This window comes from Alternaria ventricosa, assembly GCF_023758065.1.
Source record: "Alternaria ventricosa strain BMP 2768 chromosome Unknown scaffold_1, whole genome shotgun sequence".
Classification (NCBI taxonomy): Eukaryota; Fungi; Ascomycota; class Dothideomycetes; order Pleosporales; family Pleosporaceae; genus Alternaria; species Alternaria ventricosa.
This window is the reverse complement of record NW_026055681.1, coordinates 1,967,634-1,980,826: the sequence shown is the minus strand read 5'-3', so window position 1 is coordinate 1,980,826 and position 13,193 is coordinate 1,967,634. Positions and strand designations below refer to the sequence as shown.

The window sequence follows — 13,193 nt, the reverse complement described above, 5'->3', positions numbered from 1 at the left end:
CTGTGCCGCACGCGAGTTTACTGCTCCTTAGCGTCATAGAAAACACATCTCAACTGCATCTTCAACGCGACCCAACACGCCAGCTGGACGAGCCATGGCTGAAGTTCTTGGCGTTATCTCTGGCCTCTATACAGCAGGACAGGCTCTACACACCTTTGCCCTCGAAATCAGGCAATGGAGACGACTATCCGAACGACTCTTCGACATCAAGGAAGGGCTTGACTTTGCGAAACTATCTCTAGACAGCTGGCAACAAAAATATGACATCCAAGTGCATCGACCCGATGTTCACACCAGGATCTTGTTTGGAAAAGAAGGGCACGAAAGGATCACAGCCACAATCGGTACTGTGAATGTGATCACCGGAAGTATCAAGAGCGACATCAAACGAGTCAGAGGCCTTGCCCTTAATTTTGAGTCTAGGAGAGGATATTACGGAGAAACTCAGCACTTGAGTAACGAGGATCGGGTCAAGGAGTGTCTTTGGAGAATTCGCCACAACACCACATGGTCGCGCAGATTCGAGTTGAGCGTCCTTGGTAAAGCGAACGATCTGGAAGAGCGTCTCAGGCGATTATATCAAAAGCTTACCATGCTCGAACGTTTCACCGACTTTTACCTCGAGCGAGAGCACGCAGAGATCTTCTCGGAAGTCAAGCGACTCCCTGGACGGCGAGTGATAATCAAGGTCGGAGACGGAAGGGCGGATACGATACAGAGCAGGGTTCTGGACGCCGTTCGTGCCCAAAAAGATGCTGAGCGATTACATCGATGCAGCGACTCCAGCCGGGACAATCGACTACATCTCGGTTTGTCCATCCCTCGCATTCATAAGCGCGACTTCGCGTTCTTGCTCAACATGGACGGGGCAAGCCATGAGATCATCGTCCATCCTGTGACCCTTAAGACTATCTACGAACCAGCTTTGGTGCCGAAGAATTTCGCTACTGCTGTGTCAAGTCTCATGAACAGGACGCAGGATGACTGCTACATGATACCTCCTTTGTCAACATCAGCAGGCTTCACGGTCAAGAATCCACCAACAAACCTTCTCTCTGACTTGCAGTACAAGGAAGCCCTATCGAGTGTGATTCGCGATCAGAACGTCTACCTCGGCTCACAAACGCTATACTCTCAAGACCAAAATGCGATAGCGACTGGCATCGCCCAAGGCTGTTTCCGATTGATAGGAAGCCAATGGTTGTCATTCCTCGACTGCTCGAATGTACGCTGGCGGAGAACGAAGGATGGGAAGTGGGCTAGCATGCTGACCGCAGCGCCTGGCTCATCGATGACAACACGTACCCTGAACCAATGCTACCAAATGAATCGCCAAAGGAGAGATGGTCGCGATCTCTCCAAACACATCCAAATCTTCCGCATCGGACTCGTCCTCGCCGAGATAGCGCTCAAATCACCATTCTCGTACATCGATTTCGACACCGGGACCCATAAGACACGCTTGTACATCAACGACGGCGAGGAAGTCAGTGCCCACGATGTCGCATCGCAGGTAGAGCTGAGAAGTAACATCCTACTGGGAAACATGGTGTTCTTCTGCCTCAATGTACTGCAAGACAATGATGTCATGGCTGAGAAGAGCATCGAGAGTAGCTATTATCAGGATGTACTCGGGCCGGCGGAAGAGCTGGAAAGGTTCTTCGGGGCTGACAGGAGAAGAGGTGGGTTGAGTCCAGGCTCTAGCCCAATGGGCAGTGGAGCGAATACGCCAAGATCAGCTGGGAGTTCATACGTGTATTGATGTTGCGCTCGCTTTTGCATAGTTCTTTTTTCCCTTGAGACCTCCGCTCCTCAGTGTTATCCCATGAACTTTCCGCGTCATAACATACGATTTTAATGGAACACTATCCTTGAATAACATTAAAGTTTGAGTGAGGAATAGATTCCGATGAATGCAAGCAGCTGAGTACTGAGCACCAACACTAGGGGTGTTCAGCTGCCAAGTAGCGCGGACCTCAAGAAACGGCACTGGTCAGCCGTGGCGCTGTAGTTAACACCAAAGGCCACAAGATACGAGTGATAACCGAGTATTGTTCCGAGCGAGGCGCTGCGAAAAGGTGATGTAGCATCCTGTTGAGCAATTGGTGAGACGATCAGAGACAGGTGTGCCAGGCTAAAGCGCCGCGTTGAATTTGTACCAAGACGCCTTCGCTATGCATTAGATACCAGTTAAGGTATGAGAAATCTCTTCCGCAGACTGTTCGTCTTAGACAGCGAAGCTCTGCTCATCCTTCCTAGGCCCTAGTCCTCTCTTCACACCATCCTTCAAACTTTCCCAGTTCACACCATCTATCCTGCGTCCGCGTGTGCCCATATCAGACGCGACATCAGCCAGCTTGCCGGTAGCAATCCTACGCATCATAACCAGATCTTGTGCGCTCTGGAAGGTCCTGCCCCTGCCTTCGGTAAGGAACTTCTCGATGAACTCCTCCTCATCTTCGTCGAACGGCAAGCCCGCCAGCTCAAACGCCTTAGCGTCTCGCGTGTACATCTCGTGTTCGGGGTCCTGAGACCAAGGTTGGTGATCCAGCGTCTGCTCAATAAGGATCTCTAGCAGTGGTCGCTGCTCGTACTCCGGTCTGCTGTGAATCCACTGGTACATCTCCGTGACATTGCGACCTGCAAGGTATTTGGCGAACTCGTCCCTGGTCTTCTGATCCTCCAGCGGCGGCCGTACGCAGTTGTAGTATGCTAGTGCCAGTATATCATCTTTTGGATCCCTTGCCATGCCCATGCTGCTCACTTTATCCTGCCCTGTCAAGAGGGTGTACATGATCTCGTCGGGGAAGGTAGGTATTATGCCCGGGTATGTAAGGTGTCCGACGGCGGTTGCGAATTGGAGGTGGTCGAGGAACCAGAGTCCTTCAACGAATGTCCAGAATCGCTTCTCAAGGTGTACGTCTTTCGCGAACGATTCAGCTAGCTCTGTCGCTTCGTGGTGTTGCGCCGATAAATCTTTGAGTAGGTAGAACACAAGACAGTGCTTGTTGTGTAGTGTGGTGTTGGAGGAGATTATGCGCTGATGGAGCTCTTGAAGCTGTTGTGGGCTTTTGGGCGGGTACATCTTGCTTCCTGTTTCCAATCAGGATTTGACGAGACCCAACAGTATGCGCGACTTACCCTTGATGTTCAGGAGTGTCAGCAGCCGTTCGAAGAAGGTGCGCCCACCGAGCGCAGTCCGGTATGATTGTATCTCTTGAACAAGGCCATCGTTGTAGTGAAGATTGCGATATACCGCGTCAAAGTCTTCAATGTCAAGCATGTTTATGGTGGAGCTTGTTTTGCTGGGGTGAAGGTAATCGGGGTTTGTTGCGCGCGAGGTTCTCGATGGGTCGCGCACGTCGATGTTTCCAGCCGCCGCGCAGTCACGTGGACTCTGGACACTTGGCGCCAAGCCCATCACGATGGCATGAGCGAGGCCACACAGCAGCCAGACGTTCTTGAAGCTCGCATGTTTGATGCTCAGTACATTTGTGACTTCTAAGATTCATAGAGTTCAGCGAGAGTCACAGGGTAATATTGTTTGGCTGACGCGCCTATCAGTCCATTCTGCTAGTTGGCACTACGTCCAGCAGACTGCGTGATAAGAGCTCTCCAGTATGCCTGCCTAATCATGCTATACAGAACTATATTGCGTTGCATAAGGTGTGAGCTTGAATCTTACGTCAGCATCGAGATGTCGCCCCCAAGCATGTCAGAATGCATGCATGACCTGATCAAACCGACGTAAATCGCATGAAGATACCGATGTAGGTATTGGAAGGACTTCCTGTAAGCTATGGGTTATGATACTGACGAAGGATATAAGGATCAAGTCACTGCCACGCGTCAGTACAAGCCATACACATCATGCCATGAATGCCGCCCTCTTTCGATCGATAGATCGTATGACCCGAGTCGCAGCATGCACGATAATGATTCCTCCTCGGCAATGACAAATTGCGATGTCGGTTCTATGCTTTCCGAAAGTCCGAAAGTACTGTATGTAAAGATATGTCAGACACTTGGCGTTCAATATCAGATGATGAAGAATCGCTGTCGAAGAAGGTATAGTTGCGAGGTCCAAGCGAATGGGTGCCCGCTGGCCCCACACCTTCCGCATGTTCGCGATTTACACCTCGTAGGATCGGTGACGAATTTGCATCAAGTGCGCTTATTGAGTACCTCAGGCGCTAGGCAGAAACTTGGAGGTCTGAGTCAAAACCGGGGTTACAGAACCCGGTACTGCCTTCAGCGTCTACACTTGATTGTAATGCTGTGTCAGGATGAAGGTGAAGCGATCTTGAGAATGCGGCGGATAAATACCCCGAAACAAGTTTTGTGGCTCTAGAACCTTACCTAGTTGCGAAACAGTTTTGAACGTTCAGGTTGAGGCACCATGGCATGATGCCTTCTCGTCAAGTTTCTGTCACATTGAGCCACAGGTGTGTCTGCCCGGGACTGGCCGGATGCCAGCAAAACACATGGAAATCGGAGCTTGATCATCTTGCGGTCTGCGCGTGGGATTATATCCGCCTCTAGCGTGCATTGCCAAGAGAAAACAAAGCTTGAGTGGATTAGAGACATGGCGCAGGTGACAATGGTTGATGTAAGCACCAATGATGTCTTTCACGAGTGTGTAGCTCGGACAAAGCCTGGAGATAGCGGTGGTTGAATTTTTTGCAGAATCGCGAAGGAAAACTGGGATCTGACAGGTGCGCGGTCTTAGCTTCCGGCGTACCCTAGGACAGGGTGGTGAAGATCGCATGTGAATCTTCGATTCGAACGCAAGTCGAGGGTGGGAGGCCGAGACGGATGGTCGTTGTCACCGGAATCCGATGCAGGCGCTTGTATGTCCGCCTTGTCGCAGGCATGGCGTGACACACTCACTGAGTCTGCGACGAAGTCAAAGGCGATGAGGCCGTTTCAATTGTCAGGCCAAAGTCGCCGTAGGTTTCAATGTCATGATGAGATAGGTGCAGCCACAACCTTAACACTATCATGGCGAACTTTGCCGGGTGGATTGCTCGCAAAATCCTATTAGCGGTGGCTGACGGAATGGCCCTCTGTCCGTGCTTGCCTGGACCCACGCCGCGCCTGACAATCACATCCGACGTCACAGCCAACGAAGAATGCCATGCGATCGGATGGGTTTCGCAGCTGACAAACTCTTGTCGCAATGACTTGCTCAAACTTCGTTCCGAAACTTCCGGAAACAATATAGATGCGAGCTACGCCCATGGCGCTGGCGGCCACATGCATTGAAACATTTCTTCCTGTTACATCTGCTGTCTCCCTTGAATCCCTCATCTTCTTCTTGTTCTGACAGCGCATCCTGAAGTACTGCAGCCCTCCATACGACTGGTCTGCGCCTTGCTATCTGAGTTGTTTGAGCTTTGCGCAACACTTCCCACCTTCACAACTCTAATCCTTCCCTGAACACAACATACATGCCGGATCGCAGGAGTTTGACGATAGCCACCGCGGCGCTGCTGATTGAGCTCTTACCGCTGGTAGCTGCGCATGGCGATAGCAAGGAAATGGACATGAGCGCACATGATATGCCAAAGGCGCAACCGCAAGACAATGGCTTTGGAGGCTATTGGAGCTTACCGGAGCATGCTTCGCTTATGTATTGGCACATAGGGCTTGAGATCCTGGCATGGATTGTCATCCTGCCAATCGCAGTCATGTTCAGCATCGCTCGCTCAAGATATACTCTCCCCTCGCAAATGATCTTCCTCGCTACCAATGCGTTTGCACTCGTACTCGGCCTCGTATACGACCACAAGACACCGGAAATGTACGCAGGAAATGCACACAGCAAGATGGGATGGGCCATCACCTGGATCGCTTCGGCATGGGTGTTCATGGCTCTGATCCAGGCCTACGCTGGCAGGTCGGAGTCGCACTCGAAAGCCGACGAATTCGCAGAGCCAATGACAACCGCCAATATGCTCAGATACGAGCGCGTGCACGACGAAGAGGTCGTCGCCCCGTCGCGATGGTCAGGCGATTCAGGACAGGGCACAGAGCGAAACTCGGCTTCTCTGTACGATCCCTCCCAGTCCCCCAGCGTGGAATCTGAGAACCAGCAATTTGCTCGCCCTCTGCGAAGATCCACACATGATGACGACTCTTTCGGTAACGACGACGACAGCGACGACGAGAAGCGCGGCTTTCTTCGCAACACTTCGGTGGATAATTTCTTCTCTCGCAGCGTGGCGCGCTTCGCAGTTGGACGGACCCTCAAGGCAATTCGCTTACTCTATGTTGCCATCGAGCGCACAATCTTGGTCCAAGGTTTCGCAGCGGTTGTAAGTGGCGCCATCGTCTACGGCGGCATCGGAAGAGGAGGAGCGGTTTTCAACGTCCTGGCGCACACAGTAAAAGGAGGGATCTTCTTTCTATACGGCTTCCTCACATTGGGTCGATGGATGGGCGCGTTTGCAGACTTCGGATGGGCATGGAACGTGAAGCCACCGAAGGAGGTGGTCGGTCGTCGGAGAGCGGCACTACCGTCGGCAGAGTTTACCGAATCCTTCGTCATCTGGCTATACGGCTGCACAAACGTCTTCCTCGAACATCTGGCTGCGTGGGGCGATGCATGGACTGCACAAGATCTGGAGCATGTTTCGATTTCGGTGATGTTCTTTGGTGGTGGTTTGGTGAGTAACGGTAGCTCCTTCCCTTTCTGTGTAATATCGCTGACATTCTTCCCAGTTGGGAATGTGCATTGAATCGACCAAGGTACGCGACCTTCTTAACAGCGGAGTCGTTGCCTCTCAAGCCAGCTCGCTACAAAACGAGTCCTGGCAGCAGCCTAGCCAATATCGCTTTTCGATGAACCCGCTCCCGGCCCTTATCATTATGCTACTCGGCAAGATGATGAGCTCTCACCATCAGAGCTCAATGGTCTCGACAATGATCCATACCCAATGGGGTAGCATGTTCATGGCCTTTGCTCTTGCCCGCGGTCTTACTTACATCACCCTCTACATCTCACCGCCGACTTCGTTCCTGCCATCCAGGCCGCCTACGGAAATCGTCACCGCATTTTGTCTGATTTCTGGTGGAATCACCTTCATGGTCAGCAACAAAGACACCGTCGCAGCTCTAGAGTCATACGACCTCGACGCCATGTTTATCTTCACGGTTGTCATGGGTCTTACCGCGCTGCTCATGGCTTGGACGACTGTAGTAATCGCTATCAAGGGATGGGCTCTACGCAAGGAGAGCAGCAGCCAGTACGCAAAAGGTCTTGCTGGAGTATTGGCGTAGACGACGTCTTTACGAGATACCCTCAATCGATCGACTGGACACGATTTTCTTATTTAGGAAGTGGGACTTCCACTTGATACCCTGTATTTCCTCTTTACGACTTTGACGCATTTTTTGGTTTAATGGGTTTGGTCGCAGTATACCCTTTTCCTAAGGAAGACGACAGCCTGGATAGCTGCACCTAATGCCTGTTTTGTTCTATACCGGTGGTAATGAAGGTCATCTTGGATCAATGAGCTTCTTAGGACGCATGGATCATGGTAGTAATAGACGGATGGCGACTCTGGAAGTTAATACTAGGTTGCACCACAGTTAGCAATGTAGCCATGGAACCCCTACACGATGTGGGATAATAGAACATTCATAGAAAAGGCTTCCTCATTGCCATGAAAATTGGACTCATCGAGACATCACCATAGATTTGTCCGGTGGTCTCAACGTGCTGCGCGACCCCGTCCAGCGACACCTCTCGCTATGCCTGTACCGCCCCTGGTTCCTCTAGGTGCACCGCCACGTGTAGGTATACCTCCCCGCCCACCCGCTCGTGGTATTCCCCCTCTTCCTCTAGGTACGCCACTTGTTCTCGTAGCAGGTGCTGGTGTTTGTGGGTTCTGGAATTTGGAGTGGATTTTGCTGCTCGGCGGGTTGTCGACGAAGGAAGTGTCGGTCGTCAGGAACGTTGCTTCCATATCTTCTGGGCCTTGAGAGCGATTCAGGTTTGCGGCACCTTGGTCAGGTTGATTCTGTGGGCGCTTGAAAGATTCCGGAACAGGAGCCTGTTATGCCCACGTCAGTATCACTCCGTGTCCTCTCTTAGATCTCCTCTCACTCACCTCTGGGAAGTCCACGCAAAAAGCATTCATGTTCATTCCATACAGGAACCCCGCAAAACTCTCGGAGAATCGTGCCAGGCTCTCGTGCATAAGTTGCAACTGCAAGAAGTTTTGCTCTAGATCTGCCATGGCGTCGCTCAACTCGGCGAATCCATCCTGTAAGCCTTCAAGCGCGTTGCCAGATGCCGAAGCAGCGCGACCGCGTTGGGATGAATCGCGTAATGAGGAGCGGGAAGACGGGCGGAGGGGCGTGGTCGGACGTGATCGTGGTGATTTGCTGCGTGTGCGCCGGTACGAGGGCGTGGTTGTGGGTGTTGTGGACGCCATGTTTGCACGGTCGTAGATGTTTTCTCTTATAAATCCGATAGCACGGTCGAGCAACTGCAGTCTGGCCGAATTGGTACTGTGACGCCTCTTGGGATCTTGAAACGCGGTCCTAGTTCGGGAGCTTGATACGAAGTAAACAGTACCCCACACGCAGGGCAATCGCGCTAAGACCAATCCGTCGATGATGCTGCCAAAAGTACGCCTCTCTGTACGTCTTCTGATACTTTGCATTCAGCGAATTATCACAGGACGCCCTCGCCCGCAGCTTGCTCTAAGGCGTCCCGCTGCTGCATTCTGTACGTAGATCGCGGCTACATATTCGTCCGACGTATCCGGAAAGCTCTGCCGACGTCACACTAAGCAGACGCGAGCAGTTGCCATAACGAGGCTCAGCTCAGCGACCCGACACCTTTCCATGTTGCCTCGCGCACAGCCCCTACGACGACTTCTGCACACCTCTACACCCAAGCGTCAACTATCCGTGTATAACCCAAAGTATCGCGGCGCCCCACCTGCCCCCTATAGCTCTACGAATCCGGTCACACGCGCAAACCTACTACATCACAGTCGGCGAAGCACGGCACCGGCACCTCACAAGACAAGCGGACTCAACCTGTGGACTGTAGGAATAGTCGCTGGCATTGCAATTGGCGGCGTGCTCCTCGTTCCCTTCGTACAGAGCTCTTCAGAGCCCAAGACAGCCAGGAAATCCACCCCGACTCATTTCAACACCGCAGACCTCACAGACTCGTACCTCGTCATGGCACCGAACACCCCCGCCGGGCGACCGGGAACCCTCACACCTGAAGAAGACAAGAAGCTGCGTGAGCTATGGGGGATCGTTATGAAGGTTTTCGGCGTGGAAGCGGGGTCGGAAGCTGCGAGCACGGTCGATGAGGTCGCATCACCGACCACAAGTGAGGCGGCAGCGGACGGCAAGAAGGACAAGAAGAAGAGCCGTTTGAACGTGTTCAAGAGGAATAAGGGCGAGAAGGGCGCAGACGACAAGGCGTCGACAGCGTCGACAGGCTCGACCCCGTCAGACATTAGCAGGCTGTCAATATCCGCTGATGACGACAAGTTCGGCCAGACCGCAGAGTTCAAGGCAGCGATCGCCAACATCCCCCCAGAGGAGCTGCGAAGGACCTTCTGGATGATGGTCAAGCACGACCACCCCGATGCTCTCCTTCTCCGATTCCTCCGCGCAAGGAAATGGGACGTGGAGAAGGCGCTAGTCATGATGATCTCTACCATGCAGTGGAGATTGAACGAGATGCATGTCGACGACGACATCATGAAGAACGGAGAGCTCGCCGCTGCGCAGACCGCAAACGACGATGCTAAGACAAAGAAGAACGCGGAAGACTTCCTGACACAGCTGCGCATGGGCAAGAGCTATCTACACGGATTGGACATTGAAGGAAGGCCGATGTGTTTTGTGCGCGCGAGGTTACACAAAGCCGGCGAGCAGACGGAGGAAAGTCTGGAGAGATTCACTGTCTACACCATTGAGACCGCACGCATGCTTTTGAGGCCTCCGATTGACACAGCTGTAAGTGTATTCTCTTCCTCGGACTGCGTGCAATGATTGACCGAATACAGACCATCGTCTTCGACATGACCGACTTCTCCATGGCCAACATGGACTACACGCCGGTGAAGTTCATGATCAAGTGCTTCGAGGCCAACTACCCCGAATCGCTTGGCACCGTCCTGGTTTACAGAGCGCCCTGGGTCTTCAACGCCGTGTGGAGTATCGTCAAAGGCTGGTTGGACCCCGTCGTCGCCGGCAAAGTGCATTTTGCAAAGACGATCGACGACCTCAGCAACTACATCCCAAAGTCGCAGATCCCAACTGAACTGGGTGGAGAGGAGAAGTGGGAGTACAAGTTCCCAGAGCCCGTGCCTGGTGAGAACGACAAGATGACCGAAGAGAAACCAAAGCAGGAGCTGCAAAGCGAGAGGCAACAGATCGTCGACAACTACGAGACTTCCGTGCTCGAGTGGGTACACGCCGGTGATGGTGCGCCAGCCGACGAGAAGAGGAAGGAAAGGGATAGCATTGCCGAACAGCTGAGGCAGAACTACTGGAAGCTGGACCCGTATGTTCGAGCACGCTCACTGTACGACCGTACGGGCGTCCTCCAGAGCGAAGGCAAACTAGACTTCTACGGCCAATCCCCAGAGCCCGCCGCAGCCGCAGCCGCAGCACCAAAAGCAACAGAAACCAGCGCCGACGATCTCGACTAGGACTCGAAAGCCCAGCTACTCCGGCGGTACAGCACCTTCAACACTTTGGCACACGCTTCGAAACAGCTATAACCCCTTTCTCCTTCGTGGCACTCAGTATGCTGGTTGGCAACGGCCGGTTTAGCACACCATCGCTCTAATGTGTAGTCGTCCTGAAAACAAACTCTCTGTATAGAACTCCACATCCCATCCCCTTCGATAGCCTTCGTCTCGTAAACTTGCAGTTTAACCCCTACCTAATAATATCTCTCATTCGCCTTCTGCCAACCAAGTACTAAAACCCCCACACCGCCTGCTTTTGCCTTGCCCTTCTTCCTTTACCGCCTCACTACGTTTCAATCCTCTCCGGTGAAATGCGCGCCCCATACTACGGGGCTTCCCTGCGTGGGCACTGTTCATTCGATGACGGCCCAAGTCTCCGATCGCGGTCGATGCACTAGTACAATTGACGTCATGTTCCTGCATCGGAGCAAATGTGACGCTTGCTTCTTCTGTTTGCCCTTGGGACTCTCGGTATGTGCTTTTTCTCCTTTTTCCGGCTCGGCTCTTAGGTCTGAGCTAGAGGGTTAGTCGGACGGTTGCATGTTCCGTGGTGCTGCTAGCACGGTTGCAAATGGCCAGGCTTTATCGCAACGTCGGGGTGTTTTTTGGCCGGGTGCGCTGCGCTGCTATGGGTGGCTCCGGGGGAAAAGAGCTCAGGCTCGTTCCGGATAGGTGCCGTGGAGATCTTGCAGATCTGTGTGTGTAGAAGTGGGAATGTTATACGAGATGGTGTTTTGTTTGGTGTGCAAAGGTTACTGTTGGTGTTTTTAAATTGGATGCGCGCTTGTGAAGTTGGTGTCGTGAGATACGGCGCTCAAATTCGATAGTTTGATGTTTGGTGTGGTCCTGAGGCGTAACAGCTGAACACAAATCACGGCATGAGTAAGCGTGCGCGTGAAGATGAGACCTGATCCTGTGCATAATATTCGTACTGTAGATTTACATGCTATACAAACGCTCTATGAGGTGACTTTGAGATCTCTGCCTTCTCTCGTCCGATGGCTCTCATGGTTAGCCACCTCGTCTAGTTTGTTGGCCATTTCATTGGCATCCTCTAAACCCGTGTCTATCGGTCCCGCTGCTTCGTCGACTTGCTCCAGGGGGACATTCGTACCCATCCGTCCTACAGATCTGCGTTCGGGTTTCACGCTTTCTGCGCTCTTGGCATCCACATCTGTGCTGGCTAATGTCAAGCCTTGTGCTGGCCGGTAGGTGATGCGGCCTTCAGCGGCGGCTGCAAGCCGTTGCTTTTGGCCGGTTTCTCCGGCACGACCTAAGACGCCAGCGATGACTTGTATGCAGCGTAGACTGTGGTGTGTTAGCCTGAAACAGTAGCTGCTGGTAAGAAACGTCTTACCTGTCGTCGTTGGCAGGGATGGGGTAGGTGACCCAGGTGGGGTCCGCGTTGGTGTCAATGACGCCGATGGTGGGAATGTTGTTCAGCGCACACTCGTGCAGCAGGACGTAGTTCTCGAGCGGATTCATGCAGACGACCAGGTCAGGTCGGAGGACGGAGCGGTCGTAGAGCTGATCTTCGAAGCCGGGAACTTCCTCGTCAAACTCATTGACGACCTTGGTCTTGCACCTGCCGAGAATTTGCTGGCCGTTGGTGATGCTTCCCGGTATCCAGCGCTCAAATAGATGGTATCCTTTGGCTAGCTCGGCAGCGCGTGCCACCGCCCTGTCCTGTCCGTCGCGTGTGCCCACGAACAAGATCATGCCTCCCCGCCGCGCAACTTCCTGCACGACCTTGGCGGACCGCCGTAAGTGAGCTGCAGTGACTTCGAGCGAGATGATGTGAACACCCTGCCGTATGCCGTGGATGTAGCGTGCATTTGCGGGGTTCCATAGGGAAGTGACATGGCCTTGGTGGGCCTCGGAGGCGAGGAGCAGTTCGAGGGTCACGTCGGCGGGCGATGGGGGGTGGTTCAGGAGAGTGTGCGGTTGGTAGTGCGGCTCAATCTGGGTTCCTAGGTTTCCCATCTGCTTGGCTACGGATCGTCAGCAGGCTGGAGTCAGGATGGGGCGGCGGCCGTACACTGCTGCTTGTACATGTAGTACTGCTCAGCGACATCGTCGGAGGCGGACTCGGAGGTGCCATGGGTCTCTGGGTCGACGGAGGGGATGGGCTGCTGGAGGTGGGTGTTGAGCTGGGCCTCTATCGACTGGATCTGCTTGAGACTGTTGTCGGTAGCGGCCTCGATCGACTCGGTCTCGGTGGAGAGAAATCGCTGCAGCGGGCGGAACGGCTGGCGGGAGTGTCGAGCGAGTGCCCGGGGGGCTGTAGATGGTGTTAGTATGTGTAATCATCTCCCATTGGCTTCTCCTACCACTGCGCGCTGCGATGCTCCTCAATATCATTTTGCCGTCGCGTGCAGTCGGCGCTGTCTCTCCAAAAACTCTCGAGCCGGGGCACTGCCAAGCACCCGCCAAGCTAACCGCATTGGGCCGCCCTGCAGG

At 53.4% G+C, this 13,193-nt stretch overlaps 6 protein-coding genes across 6 annotated transcripts; 3 read left to right on the top strand and 3 right to left on the bottom strand.

Annotated features, from left to right (window-relative positions):
- Window positions 1-94: 94 nt before the first annotated feature.
- J4E93_000683 (uncharacterized protein) lies at window positions 95-1,762 on the top strand (the record flags this gene model as incomplete). The annotated part of the gene is made up of 1 exon (XM_049338642.1): window positions 95-1,762. One exon carries the CDS (start codon window positions 95-97, stop codon window positions 1,760-1,762), a length of 1,668 nt encoding a protein of 555 aa, XP_049204527.1.
- Window positions 1,763-2,227: 465 nt separating this feature from the next.
- J4E93_000682 (uncharacterized protein) lies at window positions 2,228-3,283 on the bottom strand (the record flags this gene model as incomplete). Its single annotated transcript, XM_049338641.1, has 2 exons — window positions 2,228-3,093; window positions 3,142-3,283. The coding sequence occupies 2 exons, from the start codon at window positions 3,281-3,283 to the stop codon at window positions 2,228-2,230; spliced, it is 1,008 nt and encodes a 335-aa protein (XP_049204526.1).
- A 2,167-nt stretch (window positions 3,284-5,450) lies between these two features.
- On the top strand, window positions 5,451-7,281 carry J4E93_000681 (uncharacterized protein; the record flags this gene model as incomplete). Its single annotated transcript, XM_049338640.1, has 2 exons — window positions 5,451-6,668; window positions 6,724-7,281. 2 exons carry the CDS (start codon window positions 5,451-5,453, stop codon window positions 7,279-7,281), a joined length of 1,776 nt encoding a protein of 591 aa, XP_049204525.1.
- A 434-nt stretch (window positions 7,282-7,715) lies between these two features.
- On the bottom strand, window positions 7,716-8,441 carry J4E93_000680 (uncharacterized protein; the record flags this gene model as incomplete). The annotated part of the gene is made up of 2 exons (XM_049338639.1): window positions 7,716-8,057; window positions 8,115-8,441. 2 exons carry the CDS (start codon window positions 8,439-8,441, stop codon window positions 7,716-7,718), a joined length of 669 nt encoding a protein of 222 aa, XP_049204524.1.
- Window positions 8,442-8,856: 415 nt separating this feature from the next.
- J4E93_000679 (uncharacterized protein) lies at window positions 8,857-10,691 on the top strand (the record flags this gene model as incomplete). The annotated part of the gene is made up of 2 exons (XM_049338638.1): window positions 8,857-9,993; window positions 10,044-10,691. 2 exons carry the CDS (start codon window positions 8,857-8,859, stop codon window positions 10,689-10,691), a joined length of 1,785 nt encoding a protein of 594 aa, XP_049204523.1.
- A 1,001-nt stretch (window positions 10,692-11,692) lies between these two features.
- On the bottom strand, window positions 11,693-13,094 carry J4E93_000678 (uncharacterized protein; the record flags this gene model as incomplete). The annotated part of the gene is made up of 4 exons (XM_049338637.1): window positions 11,693-12,041; window positions 12,091-12,724; window positions 12,772-13,014; window positions 13,064-13,094. 4 exons carry the CDS (start codon window positions 13,092-13,094, stop codon window positions 11,693-11,695), a joined length of 1,257 nt encoding a protein of 418 aa, XP_049204522.1.
- Between the last annotated feature and the right edge of the window lie 99 nt (window positions 13,095-13,193).